This window comes from Brassica napus, chromosome C9 (assembly GCF_020379485.1).
Source record: "Brassica napus cultivar Da-Ae chromosome C9, Da-Ae, whole genome shotgun sequence".
NCBI lineage: Eukaryota > Viridiplantae > Streptophyta > Magnoliopsida > Brassicales > Brassicaceae > Brassica > Brassica napus.
In genome coordinates, this window is record NC_063452.1 from 4,424,056 (window position 1) to 4,443,485 (window position 19,430).

General features: G+C 32.8%; 2 protein-coding genes across 2 annotated transcripts; one reads left to right on the forward strand and one right to left on the reverse strand.

The window, feature by feature from the left end:
- Positions 1–5,596: 5,596 nt before the first annotated feature.
- LOC125593314 lies at positions 5,597–7,081 on the reverse strand. The gene has a single exon (XM_048769770.1). It carries the CDS (start codon positions 6,639–6,641, stop codon positions 5,781–5,783), a length of 861 nt encoding a protein of 286 aa, XP_048625727.1. The 5' UTR covers positions 6,642–7,081; the 3' UTR covers positions 5,597–5,780.
- A 9,213-nt stretch (positions 7,082–16,294) lies between these two features.
- Positions 16,295–16,706, forward strand: LOC125593315. Its single transcript, XM_048769771.1, has one exon. It carries the CDS (start codon positions 16,362–16,364, stop codon positions 16,599–16,601), a length of 240 nt encoding a protein of 79 aa, XP_048625728.1. The 5' UTR covers positions 16,295–16,361; the 3' UTR covers positions 16,602–16,706.
- Positions 16,707–19,430: the final 2,724 nt, after the last annotated feature.

Sequence of the window (19,430 nt, forward strand, 5' to 3'; positions counted from 1 at the left end):
AAACAGTTTGAATATTGTTTACACTATTAGCATTCTTCTTCACCTCTGGGATGTTTTAGCTCTCAAGAGACATCACTAAATAAGTTCATGTGATATCGACCACTATTTGTCTTATAATAAAGTTAAACAATACAGTAGAAATTTTCAAAACAAGTTGTTAAGTCAGGGTTAAATTATTAAATGTGTTTCTGCTCGTTATGCTTTACTGTGTAGTAAGTGTTTGTCTGTAATACAAGCACATGATTCAAACAACAAGTATTTGTTCTATGCATTTTGTTCATAACCTTGTCTTAATGATACTGATAAAATCCAATACATAAGTATTTTTTTTGTCTGAAAAGAGAAACTAATACCAGGTGACTATAGTTTGAATTTCTTGTTATAATGTTGGTTGAAATAATTAAATCCATAAAGTAAACGAACATCCACTAACATAACATTTTTTGGTAGAAACTACAAAGTTTATTTTTGTAAATGACAATAACACAACTCCCAATCCCAACAATTATGTGGTCACAGGAGGGAGCTTTTCAAACACCAATAGAAATGCTAGAAAGTATATAAATAATGATAATTCAACTGTAAAAAAATGCAATAACAACTTGGTACATTACTGATAATCTTTTAATTGTTATCATTATCCAATACATCACATGATTACTTTAGTCTACTTTTCATATTTTATCTCTTGAAAGTATGAAAGTAGAAATGCCAGAAAGTATAAATAATGATAATTCAAAGTTAGTTTAGTCTACTTTTCATATTTTATCTCTTGATTTTCATTAGCATATTTTATAGTTTGATTGTACTTTTTAAAATAATAATTTTCAAATATGAAAAGTTCTTTTATTTTAATTTTATTAAACATATGATATGAGTATATATCCGTGATTAGTCGTTACTACTTTAATCATTTGGTATATATAATGTCTCATATTGCTTTTAATAGATATTATACACTCACCGTCATCATCAATTTCGTCATGGTGAAAATAAATATTGTTCTGAAGATCGCGAATCCCCTATATATTAAAAGAGAAGCATTACAACATTTTAGGTAGTCATGTGTCATCACCACAATGAGTCTTAGAATTCTTAGAGAATTAGGTCGGTCCATCTAAATATATAATAAGCTTTTTATTAAATTAACAATAAATTCATTATTAATGTTTTTCATTCTTTCCTTAAATAAAAATTACGGAATTGCCTAATGTAGCTAAAGTATATATGAAAATTAATGATTTTGATAATAAAGATTTGATAAAAATTAGTGTATTCTTTATCATATTTGTTTAATTTGAAATTAATAAAATAAATTAAACAATTACATTAACCATATAATAAAATTTTAGATTTTTCTGTATATGTTATAATTTGATTTTTTCTAAACGACTATAAATTACTAAAACTGTTAAAAATCTCACATTCAGATATTTGTGATATACGATTTAAATTTTTTGTTATGATAAAATACAAATAATTACAATTTTTTTGTTATGATAAGTGTAAAAGATATATATATATATATATATATATATATATATATATATATATATATAAATTAAACTATATACCATACAAAATATATAAATATTTTAATTTTGAAATTTACTTTGAAGAAATATTTTTGGTAAAAGCTATTGACAAATATTGACAACTAAATATTTAAATTTTAAACTTAGCCTTGAATTTTTTAATAATTTATAAATTACTAAAACTATTAATCACACAATGAAAATTTTGTTATCTGTGATTTAAAGTTTTTGTTATAAAAATTTACAAAAAAATATAAATGAGTGGAAAGCTTCATTTAATATATATATATATGTTAATTTCATTTAAATTTAATTATATACCATATACCATATAAAATAGAAAAAGTGATTGTTTGGATTAATAAAATTTATTTCTGTGGACACATCAATTTAGTTATATATGTAATAGTTACTGACTTTTTAATTATTTAATATATATTTATTATTTTATAAATATGTAAAAGAACATATAACATATAAAAATAGTATATATAATGTTCGTTCCGCGCAAGGCGCGTGTCTTAACCTAGTCTATAGTCTATAGAATATAAACAAAATGTTGAACTTTATTTGCCGTTATTCGCTGTAAGGCTTTTGGAGTTCATAGTGTTTCTAGTTTTCTTTCCATCGAGTGTATTCCAAAAGCGTCAATTACGGCTTTGATGTAAGAACGGTCCATCCATGTAGGACATAACCATGCATCCCCTATATATTAATTGAGAAACATTTGAAAAATTAGAACCTTAATTTTGTATTAATTAAAAAAAATCTAAATCCTAGGTGTCACTCTAAATGCCTTCTAAATTCCATTTCAAAGAATTATATAGCATCTAATATAAAGTATAGTTTAATCTAATGGTGTCACATTATTCCATAATTATATAACACTAGATAACATTATATTAACCTAAAATATAGGAAGTGTGTATTCTTTCCTTAAATAAAAGCTACAGAATTACCTAATATGATTTACATATATATGACAATTAATGATTATGAATAATAAAGATTTGATAACAATTTTACATCCTTCTTCATTTTTGTTTAAATTTATAATTAAAAAAAATTAAACAATCACATTAACCATATAATAAAAAAAATTAGATTTTTTCTTATATGTTATATTTTGAATTTCTTAAAATGACTTTAAATTACAAAAATGAGAAAATCTTATATGTTATATATATTTTTTTTAAAACGACTTTAAAATACAAAAATGAGGACACCTTATATGTTATATTTTTCTTATATGTTAGAATTTTCTTATATGTTATATTTTGAATTTTTTTAAAACGACTTTAAATTACAAAAAGGTAAGTTTTCCTTAAGTATACGACTAAAAACATTAAAATGGCATGTATCAATTCGATGGTTGATTTAAAAGCTTTCAAAACCATATGGAAGATAAAAGTCAAAAAATTTAACTTTGGAAACAATACTGTTCACTTTTTTCAAGAATGTGTTCGATGGAAAAAATAAGGTTTTTATGTCATAATATGTTTACTAGAGAACATTATATTAACCTAAAATATAAGAAGTGTGTATTCTTTCCTTAAATAAAAGCTACAGAATTACCTAATATGATTTACATATATATGACAATTAATGATTATGAATAATAAAGATTGGATAACAATTTTTGCATCCTTCTTCATTTTTGTTTAATTTTATATTATTAAAAAAGTAAATAATCACATTAACCATATAATAAAAAATTAGATTTTTTCTTATATGTTATATTTTGAATTTTTTAAAATGACTTTAAATTACAAAAACGAGGAAACTTTATATGTTATATTTTTTTTAAACGACTTTAAAATACAAAAATGAGGACACCTTATATGTTATATTTTTCTTATATGTTAGATTTTTTCTTATATGTTAGATTTTTTCTTATATGTTATATTTTGAATTTTTTAAAACGACTTTAAATTACAAAAATGTAAGTTTTCCTTAAGTATACGACTAAAAACATTAAAATGACATGTATCAGTTCGATGGTTGATTTGAAAGCTTTCAAAACCATATGTAAGATAAAAGTCAAAATAATTCAACTGTGAAAACAATACTGTTCACTTTTTCAAGAATGTGTTCGAGGGAAAAAATAAGTTTTTTATGTCATAATTTGTTTAATGTCCACTAGAGAACATTATATTAACCTAAAATATAAGAAGTGTATATTCTTTCCCTAAATAAAAGCTACGAAATTATCTAATATGATTTACATATATATGGCAATTAATGATTATGAATAATAAAGAACTGATAACAATTTTTGCATCATTCTTCATTTTGTTTAATTTTATATTATTAAAAAAATAAACAATCACATTAACAATATAATAAAAAAAATTAGATTTTTTCTTATATGTTATATTTTGAATTTTTTAAAATGACTTTAAATTACAAAAAATGAGGAAACCTTATATGTTATATATATTTTTTTAAATGACTTTAAAATACAAAAATGAGGACATCTTATATGTTATATTTTTCTTATATGTTAGATTTTTTCTTATATGTTAAATTTTGAATTTTTTAAAATGACTTTAAATTACAAAAATGTAAGTTTTTCTTAAATATACGACTAAAAACATTAAAATGACATGTATCAATTCAATAGTTGATTTGAAAGCTTTCAAAACCATATGGAAGATAAAAGTCAAAATAATTTTTATATGAAAACAATACTGTTCATTTTTTTCAAGAATGTGTTCGATGAAAAAAATAAGGTTTTTATGTCATAATTTGTTTAATGTCCAATCTGATCAACCCATGATGTATTAATTATATTTTTGTTCCATTATTTATAATAGAAATTGATCCGATCCATCGGAAATAAATTATATAATAACAACAAAAAATATTTTATATATATAAATAAAATGATCAAATATATAAAATAAACTATCGATAATATATACAAATAAATTCACCATGCGCAAGGCGCAGGTCTTATCCTAGTTATATATTACTAGGCCCGGCCCGGGCTACGCCCGGGATTTTTCTATTATATTTATTTTTAATTCTATCATTTTACGTTATTTCAATATTATGTATATATATATATTTATTTTTAAAATCAAAATTACTATTTTTTTAAAAAAATTGACTTTTTATTTTGCTAATTTATGGTCGAGCAGATTTGAAATTTTTACTACTCAAAATTTGTTACTTTATTATTATAAATTATATACCACGTGATGAACACACATATTAAATTGATTTAAGATTAGTTTAATCTGAATATATTTATTACCGCACTTATTTAAGTTTAGGTAAAATAAATTTTAAAAGAACAATCATTTTATTTTTTTGTTAAACTTTTTTTGGCTTGAGACCCATTAAATTTATAACTTTTAAAGGTACTAGTGGTTTTCTCGGGCTAAGCCCGGGTTTTTTATATAATTTTTTTGTTTAATTTAATCTATTATATTACTATATGAATATATATAATACATATCTATCAATTTTTACAAAATATAATTTATAAAATGAATTTAAAATTATTAGAGTGCAAACGCTAATAATATTGAAAATAGATATTATATGACTTAATAACTATATGTTGCTGATTTATTGTTCTTATAAGTTTTATTAATGCTTTAGATGTAATTTTCAATTAATTTTGTTTTCTTATTTTGATATTTTATATTGTTTACAATTTACTATTTCAATAAAATTAAATATTGTTTTGGTTCGATAAAGTAAACTTTGAACTTTGTTAATTTATGGCATTTCATTCTCTAAACGAAATAAGATGTAAATATATATATATTGTATTTTTACTTGTCGTCACTTTTTTGTTGTGAAAATAAAAAAATGATTTAATAGATACTAAAATTAAATCACTGAAATTAATGTATGATGTTTCAATTTTTGATTATCAGTAAAAGAATATAATTTATTTGAAAATGTATTTTTTATTTTTAAAAGTGTAAGTTTTTTTTTGAGCTTTTCTATATTTTGCTCTTTTGAGATTTTCTATATTTTGCTTTTTTGAGCTTTTTTGAGTTTTTTTTTTTTTTTTTTTTTTAAAGAACAAGAAAGAGCTACAACTTTACACCTATAAAGCGCCCACAAACCGGGATAAAACTTTCAAAACCTTAACTATACAAAGAAAGAAAAAGAAAATGCTGAACTACGTCGACTCTTCTTCACTTTTTCACCGCTCCAACTCTCCACCAATCTTTAAAATTCAAAAATACCTCACCTTCTTCTTCTACTTCTTCTTTTTTTCCCCTGCTAGAAAAAGTTAAACCAAGTACCTAATAAGGTGGTATCAGTCCTCCTAGAGTTGCTAGCTCTTGACAAGGGATCCAAGCGGGCTTGTATGGTTTGCTTCATCTCAAGAATCACGGCTTGGGCTGGTCGGAAAGCTTGATTATGAATTCGAACATTTCTCTCCTTCCAAATACTATACAAGGCTGCCTGGAACACAAGCTTAGCGATCAGCTTCACAAACTCATCAGGCGATGGGTTTCTAAGCCATCTAAGTCCATCTTCAAACAAAGCAGGAGGGTGGAGATTCAATCTTGAGCAAAAAAATGTCCACACCTCAGTTCTATAAGGGCAATCAAAGAAGAGGTGTTGCCTCGTCTCATCCGCCGCATTGCATAGAATGCAAGTTGCCGGCCCTTGCACGCCCCAACTCCGCATTCTGTCTCTTGTTCCCAGCCTGTTGCGAGCAATCACCCAAGTAATAAAAGCATGTTTCGGTATCCTCCCTTGAAACCAAACTTGGCGGTGCCAGAAAACTGTTTCCCCCTGTGGGTGCAAAGCTTCCCAAGTATCCGCAGTAGAGAAGGTACAAGAAGCTACTCTGTTCCCTGGTTTCCAGAGATAAATGTCTTCCGCTTCTGAATTAAGTATAGGGGCAGCTTCAGGTAAACACTCCCGTAGCATAGTAATGAGTCTGTTTCTGCTACGGCTTCTTCTAACCCACCAATCACCATCTCTCAATGCTTCCGCTACAACTGCATCCACATGTAGTCCAGTAACCCCTGGTCCTCTAGGACCAGTGATATCAATCAAAGGACCCAAAGACGTCCAGTTATCATGCCAGAAACGAGCAGTGGATCCATTACCAACCTCGCATATTACCATAGGGCGAGCAATATGCCGCAGGTTGCAAAGACTCTTCCAAATCCAGCTATCACGCCTCTGTGGTTGAATATCCCAAAATTCCTGTCTGCAATCAAATGCCTTCTAACCCAAGAAACCCATAAAGAGCCACCTGCTGCGAAAATCAACCAAATCAATTTTAGCCCGAGCACACGGTTCCATTCCTTCAACCTCCTTAACCCTAGTCCACCCGCCTCCTTGGGAGTGCATACTGATATCCAAGACACTTTCACTCCTCTAGCAGTCGTCGGAGCTCCTCTCCACAGAAACGCATTGCACATCTACTCGAGTAAGTGTATGCATTCTTTAGGGATAATGAAGATCGAGGCCCAAAAAGAAATGGTGGAGTAGATTACTGCTTGAATCAGTTGAAACCGACCAGCAAAAGATAGATGACGGACTGTCCAGGAGTTAAATCTGAGAATAACCTTATCCAACAAAGGTTGAAAATCACTCTTCTTCATTTTTTTTTGCCGACAAAGGCAAACCCAAGTATCGAATGGGTAGTGCCCCTTGCTTAATCCCCAAGCGCTCTGCCATTTCCTGACATCTAGCCGAACATCCTCCATCCAACAACAACTCAGTCTTCTCCTTATTAATTCTTAATCCCGAGACAGCTTTGAACTCCTCCAAAATACTCATAATCCCGGCTAGACACTCTTCAGACCCATCAAAAAAGATTAGGACATCATCTGCAAAACTGAGATGGGTGATAAGAGGATCTTCACAAGATGGATGAGGTCTGAAGACCTGATCCACAGCCCCTTTATCCAGCATCTTAGATAGCACATCCATAGCCATTACAAATAGTAATGAAGAGATTGGATCTCCCTACCGCAAGCCTTTCTTCCCTTCAAAATGACCATTTAATTCTCCATTAACAATCACAGAGTACGTTGGCGTTGATATACATTCCTTTATCCATCCAATGAACTGCTCTGGCATGTCAAACGATTTAAGCAAATTAATCACAAACTCCCAATGAAGGTTATCATATGCTTTCGTCAAATCAATTTTCAAGCATCCTCTTCTCGTCTCACCTTCTTTGTGGAAATCGGTTACCAACTCTGAAGCTAACAGGACGTTTTCACATAAGAGTCTCTTCTGAATAAAACCCACTTGGTTTCTTTGGACAATGCCATCAACCACTAGCTGGAGCTTTTTCTTGATTGCCCTTGCTATAACCTTATAGATTGTGGAACACAAAGCAATGGGCCTAAACAAATTCAGCTTATCAGCCCCAACTACCTTTGGAATTAAGGATATGGCTGTTTCATTAAAGCCTCTAAACATCCTACCGCCCCTGAAAAACTCTTGTGCCGCTTGCACCAAGTCACTCCCAACTACACTCCAGGACTCCCAGAAGAACTCCGCTGGGAAACCATCTGGCCCAGGAGCCTTACTCTTCGGCATAGAGAAAAAAATCTCCTTAATCTCTTCTTCTGAAGGAATCGTGATCAAGGCCTCCTTAATCCCATCTGTACATCTAAATACCACTAACCCACTAAGCTCCTCCACTGACATGGGAACTACATCTCCATTCACAGTCCCAAGTAGGTTCTGAAAATATGACACCACCATATCCTTTATCTGAGCTCTGTTGAAGATTTTGATTCCATGCGCATCAACAAGATATCTTATCGCATTTCTTGCTTGATGAGCTATCACCGAGTTGAAGTAGAACTTGGTGTTTGCATCTCCGTCTTTAAGCCACCTGACTCGTGATTTTCTAATGAAGAAAATGTTCTGTGCAGCCTCAAAAAACTTCCATTTCTTCCTAGCCACAAACTCTTCCCGAAATAGCAAATCCGTGGGCGCAGTCATAAGACGCTCTTGTACACTTTTCAGATTCATCAAAGCTTCTTTGGCTCTCTGCTGAATATTTGTAAAACCCACTCTATTAATCTCCCTGCAAGCCTTTTTCACCGCTTTCAACTTTTGCTTCAAAGAGAACAGCTTTGACCCTGTTAAAATATTTTCATTCCATGCTGCTTGAATATCTCCCAGATATCTTGGATGAGAAGATAAAAAGGAGAAGTATTTGAAGCTCGTTTTCCTTATCTCAGGCGACACCTCAAAATCTACTACACAAGGAGCATGATCTGAATCTCCTGGCGCTTCAAAAACTGCTACAACATCCGAAAACCTGTTTCTCCAAGAATCATTACCCAATGCTCTATCAAGCTTCCTCAAAATAGGATCTTCTGGCCTTCCATTAGACCAAGAAAAGAACACTCCTCTAGTTTCCAGATCATCCAATCCACACTCTAGTAGACACTCCTGTAGTTCCCCCATTCCACTCACAGGAAGCAGATAAGATGCAATCGAGAAATGCTCTGATGCAGCTCTAATCTGATTAAAATCTCCCAAAACAATTAAAGGAACCTCCTTAACTAACCTCATTTCTGAAACCCTTACCAAGTCCTCCCAAAGTCTCCTTCTCTGAATTTCAGTATTATACCCATAAACAAATATCGCAGTATACGATAAACCTGTCTCTGGTTCATATACCCCACACACCACCATCTGCTCTGATTTGCTGTAAACCATGACCGACACCGATGGCTCCCAAACCACCCAAATGCGGCCTCCTTCTGAACCCGCGTAATTAGTAACACACCTCCAGCCTGAAACTACTGCTTCACGAATTGCAGCAGCATTTTCCTCCCTAACAAGCGTTTCGAGGAAAGCTCCAACTTTAAAACGACCATTCCGAACCCAATCCTTAACAACTCTTTGACGATCTGTGTTATTTAATCCCCTTACATTCCAGCTAAATATCTTCATAATCTTAAACTGTAGGGATAAACCGCAAATTTCAAAATCAGAGGTTTTGTTTCCTCCCCGAGGTACCACCTCGGTTCAGAGACAATGGAATCTTTTGCTTTAACAGCCGACCTCCTGAAGCATTCCAAGCAGCCCTCTGTTCTCTTATTTTCTGAGCACGTCTTGCCGCTTTTGGCTTCAACCAAATGCATTCCTCCTGCGGGGGGTCCGAATAAGTATACTCCTCTTCCTTGCTACCGAAATCATTTTTACATTCTGCCTTCTTTCCCGAATCTCTCGCTCTCTCCTGTCTCAAAAGAGTTACTTCCGCTGCTTTCGAGACCTCAACTATCTCTCCCTCTTCCCCTTCACTATAAGAAGAAAAGATACGGTGTGAAGGTAACGCTGAGAGGCGTCTACGTCTTTCCCTGGCTCTGGACCTCGACCTGGCTCGTTTTTGAGTACTTGGAGAAGGACCAGGGGATTGCACATGAGTAGCTTCACTGTCTTGTGCCAACGTCGTGTTCGCAAAGTCCATCTGAGCACTCACGGCCGATACCGAAACTGAAGGTGGAGCCATAGCCACTTTAACCTTCTCTTGTTCCTTCTCCTGAGTTTGAAGCTGCGGTTTTCTCTTCATTGGGGGTTTAGGACAACGATTCATCAGATGCCCAAACTTCCCACAGTTGCAGCACTTGGGAGGAAGCTTCGGGTACTCGATCTTGATTCTAACCGAATTGTTCTCTGAGTCTCTCACCTCAACAACATTCGGGAGAGTCACCGATAAGTCAATCTCTACTTTAACTTTGGTGTCGCCAAAATGATAGGGATCCAACCTTGACTTCTCCGTATGAAGCGGTTCTCCAACAGCACTTGCAACAACACTTATATCATCTAGGGAGTATAACTGAGGCGGAATATTCTTGAGGATCACCCAAGTTGGAGCGAACTTCAGCTCCAAATCTTGCAGAGACCCCTCTACAGACCAAGGGAAGACGGAAACTGCACAATGGTCGACTTGCCAGTAGCCTACCTGCAATACCCACTCTCTCGACTGCACGTTTGGGACGAAAATCAAACATGAAGTTTCCGAAACCATCCTTACGGTAATATCCCCAAATTTACCCCACACCGGGTTCAGATCTGCGAAGATCTTGTCTGGAGGAGGGCAAGTTCCGTGGAAATGAGCCACAATATGGTATTTCCAAAGCTCAGCGGTCTTGAGAAGGACAGAGGCTGGAGCCTGAACCACCGGCGTACCGTCTACCAAAAAGGTAGGGTTCGAGATTTTCCTTAGATTTCTCAGAGAGGACTTGAGTCTCTGGGCGTAGGAAGGAGCCGAGGCTGACGGGAGCGAGGGTTGATCTGAGGAAGACTGCAGCTTTGCATCGAGGACCGAGTTTGACACGCGAATTTCTGACGAGGAGAAAGATTTTCTTTTGGGATCCGCCGTAGGTGGTTCACCAGAAGGGGAAATCGATTTTGGATTCATGGAGCCGACGACAGGATTTTTCGACCACCGACGTGAGGTCAGTGAGCGGCGCGACTATGAGGCGATAATCTGCCACTTGCGTTAACACAATTACCCGCTTTTTTGAGCTTTTCTTCATTATGATTTAATTATAAAGTACTAATTCGATTATTCGTAAAGCATTGTTTCACATAGGCAAATATTAGACAAAACAATATCATCAGTCATCAGAAATAGGCTTGTCTCTAGTGTTGCGTTCGTCGTAAACAAACCAAATCAACATGTACTCGAGAGAGAGTTGAGATGCTCTTCTTTTATAAAGTATGCTACGCTCTTTATATATACTCTCTTTTTTTTTTTTTTATCTCATAGCGATCCTTCAAATTTCATATTATATTATACCATGATGTCTCATAATTCCCTACAAAATGGTAACAAAGACTGGATCATAGATACATTTGTATAATTTGTGTGCCTAAAAGAAAATATTAACTACACACCAACAAAAAGGTGCCTTGGGGTGATTTAATAAGCTGACATTTGTATCCACTATATTTAGATTTCATTTTTTATATCTTTAGGTGAAGAAATTGCCACAAAGCATGGGATCTTAATGCGTATGGAGCATCCATTTCATTTAATATATGTAAATACCGTAATAGTTGCTCAAATTAAGGATTGCATGACATGCAGTGCATGTTAGTAATAAAGCAACCCTGTATTTACCAAAATAATTTTTATTGCAAAGAAAACTAATAAATTCTGCACAATGTGGTAAAACGAACCTTGTCACGAAATAAATCTTAAAATTTGGATAGGAAAACAATGATACCTTCTCACCAGTCTCCTCGTGATGCGCTTTTGGAATCGCCTTCCTCTCCATCTCTCTTGTACTGCATAAGTTAAAGATAAAGAAGAAGCGCAGAATCTTGAAACTACTAATACATATAGGGACTACACATACATGTAAAGAAAATAATATAAGTTTTGTTAAGTTACTCACGTAGGTGTTATGTGTATGATAGGTGGGACTACGACTTATAGTATCTTTGGTGGTAGTCGGTGTAGAAGAATTTTTTTCTTGGCCTCCATAGTAAATGGAAGAGCTTAACTTGCATGGTGGTTCTGCTTCTTCATTATGGCAACTGTTTTTCTCCTTTTTGTGGGCAATAAGTCATGTCTAAACGTGGGACACATAAGAAAAAAGTATTTTCCTTACCTCCAACTACTTTGGGGTTGATGCTAGTGAACAAAACAGCTGGCTCAGAGCCGTAGCTTTCAAATTAGTTATGAAAAGCGCAAGCTAAGCCGTCAAACAGACAAACACACACATTTACATCCATGTAAGGTGCAATAGCAGCGTCATGGAACCCGATTTGCTAAGTTCCCGAATGTTAAGAGTAGAAATGAGATGTACCTGCTAAACTTTTCTGATGGTGCAGGCTCGGATGAAGATGGTAAGGCAAAGACAACCCCAAACAGCTTCATGTCAGAAAGATTCATTACTACTGAAACTGCTCCATCGCCAGATATCATCAAGTCAATCTGCACCAAGAAATCAAGTTGTGTAACGCTAAACCTCTAACAATAAAGATTGCAGCGGAATCAGCTATATCCAGCAAGCACGAAGATCAGATACATACTTCATTGCCAATCCCCTCTTTGCCAAGAGCTACCCTCACTTCCTCACTTGAAGCAGCTTGTTTCAGTTCTTCATCCAGAATAAAACCAAATCTAGCACATGTTATGGCAGTAGAATAATCACAGAACCCAAATAAAAGATCTGAAATGGACATTGTTATGATAATAATGAAAAAAAAGCAGTACCAAAGCGAATAGCAAGGATTCGCAAAGGATCATTCAGATAAGGACCGTACACATATAAGCCTTGACAGTACTTATCAAAAGCTTCCTCGATGCCAATGAGATCTCATTGTTGTGATCTCTCCATGTGAGCAAAAGTCCACATGAAGCCGTTACAGAGAGATTGTTGGAGTTGAAGCTTGACAACGATCTTACTTAGGGATTAACACATTTCCTCATGAGTACCACCTAAAAATTTGGGATTTGAGGTGCAAAACCGAAAGGAATCCACAAAAAAAAATTATAACAACCAGAGTTGCGATCTAACTATTCCACAAAGATCACACCTTTCGATTAAATAAAAGTAGAATAAGCTCAACACCTAAGATGTCCACATCAGATTAAATAATCCCAACCTCTTGCGTTGGAGCTGGCTGTGGCCAACAATTGTCCATCTTGCGTGAGAGAGAATCAAGCTATCCTGGAATAGTGAGCCATGATGAACTTGGTCCGCTAAGAGGCGTAGAGCTTGATCCGAACTTTGTCAAACATTGACATACCATATGATACCAATACCATAGAACCAACACCCTGAGAGAGACGGCACACAGCTTAGGGTTTGCCGTTTGCGATGGGCTCAATCCGATGCATCAACTTGCGGTCCATGAACGTCGGACCTGAAGGAGAATTCGCCGATACATCGGCTTTGGTGATCGTCCCGAATCATGCATGATCTACCGCCTAAAAAGGCCAGTATATTGCATATGAAAAGAATTTCCATGACGGTGACCTCACCGCCACGATCCAAATCACGATGGAAAAATCTAGTTAAACGGAACATAGTTAAGGATCTGGAAGCCGTGGTCGTGCCGGCAGAGAAGCAAATGTGTCTTGGTTGTAGGGGAGCCGGAGCAGCGATGGAGGAGGCGTCACCAGTGAACTCGGGAAAATGTGGATAAATAGGCGTTTAATATTACCGTCCAGGTTGGTATCCAAAATCTGATCAGAATTTCGATTGGCATCTTCGGAAGTTAGAGTCATGGAGGAGAAGGAATCGAGAGTTTGGTGTCATCTCTACTATCGCGGTAGTGAGAGAGAAAATCAGGGTTGGGATATGAGCCAAACATATAAACGGTAGTAGGGCTCGAGTTTGGTGAGGGGGAGGAGGAGACATGCTATGGGAAGAGGAAGCTTTTGAGAGACTGAAGAAAGAGTAAATTTTGAAATGATATGGCACTAAAATGTATTTTGATTGGTGGATTATTTAATCTGATGTGGACATCTTAGGTGTTGAGCTTATTCTACTTTTAGTATTATGATGAAATGTGTTAATCCCTAAGTAAGATCGTTGTCAAGCTTAACACCTAAAAGTAGAATAAGCTCAACACCTAAGATGTCCACATCAGATTAAATAATCCACCAATCAAAATACATTTTAGTGCCATATCATTTTAGTGACCTGGATCCTAGGTGGCAGCACAGGAGAGAGACAAACATTTTTTTTATATATATAGATATAACACACAAATGTTAAAATAATTTGTATAGGAGCATATATATGTTGACCACTGATCCAACAACATGTATGTATGCGCTACAAATAACCTAAAAAAGTTAACCTAAAAAAGTTAACCTAAAAATTAACTTTAAAACCTTTATAATCTTGTAAATTTTAGATCCGGTTTTGGTGACGAGCAGGAGTTCCCTAGGCGGAGCTGATACCTAGTTCGGGTTCCCAAGAGTATGAAGCCTTGATTGGTAGATCATTAGCATTAGCATTATAATATCAAAAATCATAATATTATAATAAATATAAAAATTATATTTAGAAAGTTATAGGTTTAAATTTTTAAAAATTATCGAAAATATTTTTATTTTAAATTTTATAATATTTATTAAAATATAATAGATATATTTTTAATATTTTTATAATTAAAATTTAAAATTTTTATTTTTATTTTTGTATTTATATTGTTTAAAAAAAATTTATCCTCCCGCAAACGCCGACCGCAAACGCTAACTGGAACCAGCATTTGAATTTATGAGGTTTAGAGCAGTTTGAGTGATTGTTACAAAACATCAACAGCCGCTACCAACCGCAAATGCGTTTGCTGGTGGTAGCGGAGAAACCAATCATTAGTTCATTACCCTTAATACACATTTATTGATTAACTTCTAATTAATAAACAGCAAAGCTTGGATAATGAAGAAGAAGATCTATCTCACAATAACTTGCAAAGCTTGCACGGGAAGGAAAGAGAAAAGAGGAAGATCTACATGGAAATCACAAAGTAAAAAGCGAGACTCGAGAGTGCTCATTTACATGCCTGAAATGCCATGGATACTCCATATTACAAGTAAATTTAAATAGGATGGGAGTGTCAACAGTAAAACCTTTGTTGGGTTATATACGTAGTAATAAGTTATATGAGCTTGCAACCTAAAATTAATTGGCCGTACATAATGCATATCCGTTATATACTAATTAGGATCCCTTTTAACTTTTTTGTGAAACTTTGATCTTAATATTTTCACTTGAAATAATGATTTGTTGACCATTAATCTCACAATATTTGGAATAGATCAATGATATAATTTTGGATGGATCGATTATGGATCGATTGAATAGCATAAATCCGCTTTGATACCATAGTAAATTAGATGAGTTTATAAGCTAAAATAAATTGGGGATAAATGAATTAGCTCATCTCCCTTATATATCATGTATGATATTTTTGCACCTTTTGATGCGGGAATTTGTCCACAATATGCCCTTTGATATGATGGTTCTTTGACCTCAATCTCAGAATATATGGACATGGATACATTTTTGCATCATATTAATTTTTGATCAGGTTGAACTGCATAGATCGGGTTTTGACACCATATTAAATTAGATAAGCCACAAATCTACAAAATATTAGTAATTGATGGATTGACTCATATCCACTATATATTACTCCCTCTTTTTTATATTATAAGTAGTTTAAGTAAAAAAAAATGTTTCAAAACATAAATATTTTTCATAATTTTAGGTAAGTTTTACTTTTATTGGGTATAGTGTGACCAATCAAATAATATATACTTATTTTTGATTGGTTTAATTGCATCTAATTTATATATCAAATGCTGTATTATTTCCAAACTTCCGATGTAGACGTCAAATAATATGTTTTAAGTTATTTTAGTAAGTGTTGTTTAGTAGGTATTAGTATAGTAATACTTCTTCTTTCAAAAAAAAAAGTATAGTAATTCTTCAATGAATTAGTGCTAATTTGATAATTTTAAAGATAAAATCTGCAAACAAATTTATGAAAATCTACTTAGATCATGTAATATTGTATTTATTATATTTATGATTTGGGGTCCTTGCTAAGAAGGGTAGTAAATATTTAAATATACAATATATGATTCCTTTTAATAGATATAATGAATTGGAATAAATATATTAGTAAAATCTTATTGCTGTAATATAAAATAATTCCACCAAGATATTGAACCTATACATTAATGAGTAATAAACAAAATTAAATTCAATTAACATGAAATTTTGTAGACATCATTGTATCAAATTTATAAATAGAGATGTAAGTCCATTTTATGACATATTCATTCTTAGTTTCATATACAGAAGAAAAACAGAAAACAAAACATATAGAAAAATGGGTGAAATTTTGAACGTGGTATGCATAATGATGATGATCATAGCGGTGTTTGTTATTGGAGGTGAAGCAAAATCGGAGGCAGAATGCAATGTCATTTGCCGTCCTCACTGCAAACCTTCATCATCAGCAGGAGAATGTTCTGACTGTCACAAAGATTGTAACCAATCTCCACCATCTGTGAGGACAAAGATTCTGAAGATTCAAAACAGCAACAAACAATATGATTTACATAACTAATCTATAACATATGCAATTATTATATTGATGAAGATTTAATCCAGATGTATTATTTCAAAATTTCTGTATTTTATCCTTATAAATAAGATTATAATTTTTATTACTCATGATCAAGTGAACTTCATTTTGGTGAAACATAATTAACTTAAAATACATAAACATAACTATTTTGTGAGGATAAAATTAGTTAAATAAATTTATTCATATATAATTTTCACTGCAAAACATTATAGTTAGGGCATCTCCAACCCTACTCCAAAACCCACTCCAAACTCCATTTTGCAGTAAAATAATCTCTAACCCCACTCCAAAAGCCACTCCAAAATGGAGTAATAGATATGATTACTCCAAATATGGAGTAAACCAACTCATTACTCCAACATGGAGTTGAACTTTTTTAATTATAAAATGGTCCTCCATATTTAAATATTTTTGTTGTTAATAAAATATTATTATAAATAAATATATAAATATTATTTCACTATATATGTTATAAAAATTACTGCTAATATTTCTTAATTATATAAATATCCATCTAGTGAACTATTTTATGTAACAAATTATATATAATATGAAACATCGAGTCGATTCCTCAAGTCAACGGGAATACGGGATGAAGACACGCAGGTTGAGAGCTGTGCTTCTCGGACCGCATACACCATCCTAAGATTTAGGCCCAAACCCGCGAGATACACATGTTACAAACAAAGCCCATCAGACACCAGTGTGTAAATGAAACGGTGAGTTTTGATCGACTGGACACGTGTTGGCTCTTGGAAGCCTGATTTTCTGACCTGGATCCTAGGTGGCAGCACAGGAGAGAGACAAACATTTTTTTTATATATATAGATATAACACACAAATGTTAAAATAATTTGTATAGGAGCATATATATGTTGACCACTGATCCAACAACATGTATGTATGCGCTACAAATCAACTAAAAAAGTTAACCTAAAAATTAACTTTAAAACCATTATAATCTTGTAAATTTTAGATTCGGTTTTGGTGACGAGCAGGAGTTCCCTAGGCGGAGCTGATACCTGGTTCGGGTTCCCAAGAGTATGAGGCCTTGATTGGTAAATCATTAGCGTTAGCATTATAATATCAAAAATCATAATATTATAATAAATATAAAAATTATATTTAGAAAGTTATAGGTTTAAATTTTTAAAAATTATCGAAAATATTTTTATTTTAAATTTTATAATATTAATTAAAATATAATAGATATATTTTTAATATTTTTATAATTCCAATTTAAAATTTTTATTTTTATTTTTGTATTTATATTGTTTAAAAAAAATTTATCCTCCCGCAACCGCCGACCGAAAACGCTAACTGGAACCAGCTTTTGAATTTATGAGGTTTAGACCGGTTTGAGTGATTGTTGCAAAACGTCAACAGCCACTACCAACCGCAAATGCGTTTGCGGGTGGTAGCGGAGAAACAAATCATTACCCTTAATACACATTTATTGATTAACTTTTAATTAATAAACTGCAAAGCTTGGATAATGAAGAAGAAGATCTATCTCACAATAACTTGCAAAGCTTGCACGCGAAGGAAAGAGAAAAGAGGAAGATCTACATGGAAATCACAGAGTAAAAAGCGAGACTCGAGAGTGCTCATTTACATGCCTGAAATGCCATGGATACTCCATATCACAAGTAAATTTAAATAGGATGGGAGTGTCAACAGTAAAACCTTTGTTGGGTTATATACGTAGTAATAAGTTATATGAGCTTGCAACCTAAAATTAATTGGCCGTACATAATGCATATCCATTTATATACTAATTAGGATCCCTTTTAACTTTTTTTTGTGAAACTTTGATCATAATATTTTCACTCGAAATAATGATTTGTTGACCATTAATCTCATAATATTTGGAATAGATCAATGATATAATTTTGGAATGGATCGATTATAGATCGATTTAATAGCATAAATCCGCTTTGATACCATAGTAAATTAGATGAGTTTACAAGCTAAAATAAATTGGAGATAAATGAATTAGCTCATCTCCCTTATATATCATGTATGATATTTTTGCACTTTTTGATGCGGAAATTTGTCCACAATATGCCCTTTAATATGATGGTTCTTTGACCTCAATCTCAGAATATATGGACATGGACGCATTTTTGCATCATATTAATTTTCGATCAGGTTGAACTGCATAGATCGGGTTTTGACACCATATTAAATTAGATAATCCTCAAATCTACAAGATATTAGTAATTGATGGATGGAATCATATCCACTATATATTACTCTCTCTGTTTTATATTATAAGTAGTTTAAGTAAAAAAATGTTTCAAAACATAAGTAGTTTTCATAATTTTAGGTAAGTTTTACTCTTATTGGGTTATTGGGTATAGTGTGACCAATCAAATAATATATACTTATTTTTGATTGATTTAATTGCATCTAATTTATATATCAAATGCTGTATTTTGAAAAAAATAATAATTTCTTTTAATATTTGTGCATTCAACTAAAACTAATTACATAAAAAGACAAAGGAAGTAGTTAAGATCTTTTCCAATCTTCCGATGTAGACATCAAATAATATGTTTTAAGTTATTCTAGTAAGTGTTGTTTAGTAGGTATTAGTATAGTAATACTTCTTCTTTTAAAAAAAAGTATAGTAATACTTCAATGAATTAGTGCTAATTTGATAATTTTAAAGATAAAATCTGCAAACAAATTTCAGAAAATCTACTTAGATCATGTAATATTGTATTTATTGTATTTATGATTTGGTTTCCTTGCTAAGAAGGGTAGCAAATATTTAATATACAAAATATGATTCCTTTTAATAAT

Coding starts and splice junctions, on each gene's coding strand:
- LOC125593314 (XM_048769770.1), bottom strand. CDS start 6,641: ATGGTAATATGCGAGGTTGGTAATGGATCCACTGCTCGTTTCTGGCAT.
- LOC125593315 (XM_048769771.1), top strand. CDS start 16,362: ATGGGTGAAATTTTGAACGTGGTATGCATAATGATGATGATCATAGCG.